At 34.0% G+C, this 6,860-nt stretch overlaps 1 protein-coding gene across 2 annotated transcripts in view; it reads left to right on the top strand.

Moving 5' to 3' along the window:
- Positions 1 to 2,567, top strand: part of LOC106879153 (uncharacterized) — a 50,326-nt gene extending 47,759 nt beyond the window's left edge. For both annotated transcript variants that reach the window (XM_052968316.1, XM_052968317.1), the window contains one exon: positions 1,323 to 2,567. In XM_052968316.1, coding sequence (XP_052824276.1) covers positions 1,323 to 1,495 — 173 coding nt within the window. In that variant the 3' untranslated portion in view covers positions 1,496 to 2,567. The remainder of the gene's footprint in view (positions 1 to 1,322) is intronic.
- Positions 2,568 to 6,860: the final 4,293 nt, after the last annotated feature.

Below are 6,860 nucleotides of genomic sequence, written 5' to 3'. Positions count from 1 at the left end.
TTTTTTTTTTTTTTTTTTTTTTTTATGAGCAAAGCACTTCGTTTCATGTTGCTCCAGTACATTTAACTTAAAATTAATTCCAGTGGAACCTAGAGGTTAATCCTACAACAGACTGGCATTCCTTCAACACCTCGAAATCCAGACAGTTTCCTACTTCGTTAGCCTCTAGGCTCGAAATAGATGAACATTACTGTAGAATAGTTACCAAATCTTCTGAGGGAAGCTTCCTATGCAGAAAGAAAAGTATGTTGCATATTCGGATAACGCTACAGTAAATAACTCTTATGGTTCATGAAAAGATAAATTTAGTTTATTGTGTTTATGAGAAAAACAGTTCAGTCACGACCAACATTCAAGAAGTCAGAGATCTCGGGATTTGTGATAAGCTTAGTTAAACAGAGTGGAGGCGCAATGGCCCAGTGGTTAGAGCAGCGGATTCGCGGTTTCGATTCCTAGGACGGGCGTTGTGAGTGTTTATTGAGCGAAAACACCTAAAGCTCCACGAGGCTCCGGCAGGGGATGGTGGCGAACCCTGCTGTACTCTTTCACCACAACTTTCTCTCATTCGTACTTCCTGTTTCTGTTGTGCCTGTAATTCAAAGGGTCAACCTTGTCACACTGTGTCACGCTGAATATCCCCGAGAACTACGTTAAGGGTACACGTGTCTGTAGAGAGCTCAGCCACTTGCACGTTAATTTCACGAGCGGGCTGTTCCGTTGATCGGATCAGCTGGAACCCTCGACGTCGTAAGCGACGGAGTGCCAACAACAACAGTTAAACAGAACCATCGTATCTGCTACTTTGTTAGTCTCAAGTTACATACACATTATATAATCACTATCCATTTCCCAGAGTGAAGATTAACAAGTCTATAGGTAAAGAAGTCAGTAGTTCGAATCTGTAACCACAATTGCGTTAGGATTACTTAACTTTCAACGATAGAGTCCATCCAACTTTAAATTGGTTGTTAATGTTGTTTAACCCCAAGTCATCTCTTTTCAAAAATATCTCTCTGATCAAAGGCGTTTCCATCGTAACCATCCCGTCTTTTTGTATATCAGGAACTACATTGACCAAATGACCTTTATTAAAGATAGGTTGCGACCTGAAGGAGTTTAGCATCTATTTCTAACAAGCACGTAGAGTATCCTTCAGAGACTCATCACTCCTATAACTCACAGTGCTCCAAAATCGTCATTTGATTACAAGTGCTGAATTCGGTTTCTCAAGTGATAGACGCTACTAGTATAGTCTAGAATCATTCTGATATTATGACACGCATTCCTAAATATATGATAAATTTTGCTTTAATTTCTTTTAGCTCACCAATTTACGAATCCTTTAAACCGGTTCTGGGTAGATACAAGTGGCCCTATACTTCAACAATGCAGTCCAACATCTCCTGTGGCCGGCTGGCCAAAGAACAACAACGGCAAAACGATACATCCACGAGTAAAGCATGCAGTGAAGCTTCCGGTCGGTCCCAAATGCTGAGACTTTCTCTTCATGCAAACATCATCTCTCAGTTCTTAGCTGAACTTGAGAACATGTAACTTCCAAAGCATTAATGATGCTCAACAGACAGACAAGTTGAGCAAACGGTTTCATATGATCCAAAGACTTTTATCTAATGAGCACGGACACGGTTTCATTCTAAAGAGCTACTAATTAGCAACAAGTATTTCATCATCCGCAATACATTCAAAGATACACAAATTATTGGAGTACACTTATTTCTAATTACCTTCTGCTTTCAGAGAAGCAAAAGTAAACTCCAACAAAAAAAGAGAAACAAAATAAGAGGGGATTATAAGACGAAGAAAAGACAAAAAGTGTGTGTGTGTGTGCATGTGAGAATGGGTATGTGCGTGTGTGTGTGTGTGTATGAAAGAGAGAGAGAGAATAAATGAATGGTTACAAAGTATTCATTTCGTCAAACTCACTCAGATTTTGTCTTCTTTCTGCCATGTTATTTCTGGGAAATTGAAAACCATTAGTAAATGGTTAAAACTTTGGAGACGAACCTGATCTTACCTGTTTTTGTGTGATAAAATGTATAAAAAGTATTGTAAGAGGAAAGAGTAATGTATGTGATATACATTGTCCTTTTCACTTCCGCTTGTAGCACGCGATCCATGGCGTGTTCAATTGAGTATGTGCCTATATGTATGTACATCTATACATTTATTGTTATTTATAATGAATTTCTAATGGATAAAAAGACTACCGTTGACAAACTCATTTATCGGCATTCACATCCTAACTGTATTTACGGTTCAAAAGAAGGATCAAGCATCTATCATATTTAAACTATATTGTATCTATATATTTTTTCAGAAGGAACGAAATGTATTTATTTTTTACATATGCAAAACACCAATTTTTATCGGTATAGGTTACAGATGATGGAATCGAAGCAATCTTTCACTGGTATTTTTTATTTTACATAATTCAGGAAGGATGCAAAATATCTTCAACTCAGAACCTAAAGGAACAAACTGTTCCTATTACTTGTCTCTATTTTTACCAACACCTCATCCGTAACAAAATATATTACATTAATCCATTTTTTTGTTGCTTTCTTTTTGCCTTATCTCCTTTTCTTATAAACAAATCCTCATTCTCAATTACGTCTGCTTTCCAAGCTTGTATGGGTTGGGCTAGTTGTCACAATCTGAGTCATTTTTTATTAGGAATTGCTGCTCTCATAGACTTGTGCTTATATGTCAGTCTGATTGGCTTCTACAACGGGATGCCCTACCTATCACCAACTACTTTACAGAGTGTATTTTCTCATGGCACAGTACTGGGGAGGTCAACAAGTTCTTGGCGATAACAGAAATCAGTGCTGGTTGTCCCTTCAACTGCAACCACTCACATAAACTAGCGAGGGAACAAATTGATTTGTGCGGACAGACAAATCCATGAATTTGATGTACAATTGGAGTTTGGTCACAATGCATTACAAAAGATGCTGGAAGGCATTGGGTATTGGAAAGTGTGTACCTCAGCAGCTGGCATCCGATTTGAAGAAGAGAGAAGGATTGAAGTCTACTGGAACCGACTGAAGTTAGTGAAGACATGCTTTCTTTTTTTCTTTTATTTGGTGACAGGAGAAGAAATGTGGGCATATTTTTATGATCTAGGACATGAAGGTTGTCAATGGAATGATGTCACATTTCTCCAAAGCCTAATAGCCAGTGCTTGGTGCAGAAAGTCATGGTGACTGTTTTGGAGAATGGCAAGCATCCTTCTCCTCGATTTTCTGAAACGTGGCTGTACCGCAAACAACAAACATTACATTGAGACAATCAAAATGCTTACAAAAATCAGTTGGAGGAAGAGAGTGAACAAGAAATTCAAATGAACATTCACCATGACAATGCTTAACCGTACACATTTTTGGCAACAAATCAACCAGCAAATTGGGTTAGTCAGTGGTCTCTGATCCACCATACAAACAAGATCTGGTGTCCTCCTGCTTGATTCAATGAAAGACAGTCTTCAGGGACAATGATTTGATTGATGCAGACAAGATGAAAGTGGCTATGAAGAAATAAGTACAGCAGTGCATATCTAAATGATTTCTAAGTGGATTCAAAAGTTGGGTCAACAATAGTGCAAATGCATCACTTGACATGGAGACTTCGTTTAAAAACACCTTTGTATAAAGTTTCTCTACTTCCATGTGCACCCCTATACCAGAAAGTTTGATGCAGTTATTATTAAGTTTTATGTTTCCTTCTAAGCTGAATCAGAGAATGCAAGCCAGTGCTTATAAGCCTTATCAGGGTGAAAGTTAGTTTAAGACTGACTAACTGGCTAAAATGCTTACGAGAGTGGACACTATTAAAGACACCCGAAGAGCCAGGTTGCAGTGTTAAACTGAGTGACAGATTAAGTCTACCACTCAATGAATATCTATAGGTTAACATTTGTAGATTAAAAAAAAATTGTTGAGAGGGGGAGGAGTCAGAAGGTTGCAGTTCTAAGCAAGGACTGAGTGAAGGTTCAGAAATACAACTTCTAGAATTGAGTGTCAAAATGCAATGCAAACAATTGAGATGTGGAAATACTAGCAATGGATTTTAACAGAATTAACTGTCTAAGATGGTTGTAGTCATGAAGAAATAAACAAGTATGCAGTCTGATTGGACGGCAAGTTTGGGTAAAGAATCTTATTCAGAGTTTGTCTCCCTCGTTTATTTTTTTTAAATTTCAAACACTACCAGGAGTTTTTGTCTACTCATTGCTTGGAAAATCTCTGTTGAAAAAAACATTTCCAGTCATACTATCATATGTGTGGTAAAATAATTGAGAAACTTAGCAAGTCAACTTTTGAACATGCCAACAGTGTTTTACTCTATTGGTATGTTGAAAATAGTGAGAAGTTAAATACTTAAAACTAATATACTAAACCTGATCCTAGTAACTGTGCTTGTCTCCTGTTTCCATACAGATATGTGGATGAGAGGTGATATTGATCTATCACAGCTTTTTTCACAGTACCTTTTCTTAAGTTGTCCAAAACCTACTGATTTAGCTGTGGTGGAAGAGTACCTTAGACGAAGCTAACAAAACTTAGTGATTGCTTCAATGCTGCATGACACAGAAAGCAGTTTAAAGTGAGTTGTGAAAGTACATATAACTAAGAAAATTTGTGAAAAGTAGGCATAATAGAATATTTTTAAGAAGATATTCATGTTGAAAATATTCAATGCTTAAAATAATGTCATAAAATAAAATATTAAGCAAAATATCTATAAAAAAATCTCTAAATAAATTTAATTAAAAAATAATGTAACCAAACACAGAATTTGTTTTAAATGATTTATCTCAAGAAAAAAAAAAAAGAATTGTCAAAACGGTAGAAAGTTGAATGACATGTAAAGATGATAGGATCATCACTTTCATTGTTTAAATGAAAATTACAAATAAGTCCCCACTTTTATGACAAAATTGAAAGATTGAGTATGGAATCATCATTGTTTAAACTTTTGTGTGTAGCTGTTTAAAAGAGAAAATCAAGTCAACTTACAGAAGCCAACTCTGATTTGAAATGGAATATACAATGCATTATCAAATTGTCCATTTTTCTCTCTGGTTGGATGTATTTATTGATAGTGAGTAGGAGGTTAAAAATATACAATGCAGTAAGGTGTCAGAGATGAAAAATTTCTCAAAACATACCCAGATACTAATAAGGCAAAAAAAGACAGGTCATGAAAATAAGAGAGAGAAACAAAAATACTTTGAAGAAAATTAACTGAACTCTAAAACCTCTGGTTCAAATTTACTTATAAAATGAATCAATACTTATCACTGGGGATAACTAGATAAAACTTAAATCATTTACAAAGTTGGGATGGAAGTCATACACACATATATATATATATATATATATATATATATATATATATATATATGTAATGGCAGTTGAAAACAACAGTCAAAATAAGAAAGAAGACAAAATACTAATGTAAATATCCTGTATACAAGACTGAGGTACATATGTGTGGTGACATTAATACAAAACATTTTGCTCAATAACATGTTTTTGTACAAAAGCATAGTAAAATAAAATGTGGCAGTTTAATGAAAAATAGTAGTCACTCTATCTATCTGAAAAATGAATAGAGACTCGTTATAAATATGTGAGAAATGGCAACAAAGGTTTAGCACATCATGTGGACTACATTACAAATAGTACTTCCTAATCAAGATTCCCACTCATACCTCAGCAATCATGACACATCAACAAGAAATTTACAGTTTATATAATATTCTTTGTATTTATCCACTGTTTACAAGGAAATTAATGCTACTAGCCATTCATGTCAAACAGATTTTCTCGTGATGATCACATATGTCTCAAACCTCAAGATTTGAAATATATACATTCTAAACAAATAGAAAATATCCAAATGTAATATTTCCTAGATAAGTCCTGCAACTCTATTTTCAAAAGATTTTCATACTCTGAAATCTTTCTAACCTTAAAACACAAACATAAAATAGCTTAGACAAATCTATTCCAACTTCAATAAATTTGACTAAAGCTGATCCACTTATCAAAATGACACAAAACTGAAAGAAATAATTCTTTCTAAACATTAAAACTATGCAATTTTTTTCTTCCAATTTAATAAAGGCACACACTAAAAGGAAAGAAAATAAAATCCCTTTTTAAATAGAAATACTACTTCAATGATTTGTCTCTATTTAGTTCAAGCAGTTTTAGTCTTCATTTAGTTTTAATGAAGAAAAATAAACTTTTAAGATTCTAAGACTGCCATTGATTAAAATTCTAATTCTGAAATTCTAATTCAACAAAGTTGCAAATACTATAAACTCTTTATACATAAACAGCATAAAGCTGGTAAACACAAGAATATTCACATATGAAGATAACTGGATGATTATGTTTCATCATGAATACATATTCATTTACATTACATACCTATCAAATCTTGAATATATTTTGCTTAAAGACCCACAATAAACCAAATGTTTAAACCTCATACATTTATGATGTTATCTTGTCATCACCTATAGATATGATATCTATAATGACTTAGAAATAGTAACTCTAAAAAAAAATGTTTGTCTAAAAATATTAATAAATTTAGAATTTTGGCAGTATGAAAAAAAACATATTCAATAACAATGGAACAATATAAATTTTAGAACAGTGAGCCTCCAAACTTTTTATATAAAACATTCATCAACACCACCCTACAACAATAAAAATGTATTCTAACATTGCTACAAAGCCACCAAGATTCGAGAGAGAATAGATTATTGAATCAACTCTAGTACTTGGCTATAGTCATTTTATCAATTTCAGAAAGATAAATTC

The sequence above is a fragment of the Octopus bimaculoides genome, chromosome 5 (assembly GCF_001194135.2).
Source record: "Octopus bimaculoides isolate UCB-OBI-ISO-001 chromosome 5, ASM119413v2, whole genome shotgun sequence".
Taxonomy (NCBI): Eukaryota; Metazoa; Mollusca; class Cephalopoda; order Octopoda; family Octopodidae; genus Octopus; species Octopus bimaculoides.
This window is presented reverse-complemented; position numbering and strand designations above follow the sequence as displayed.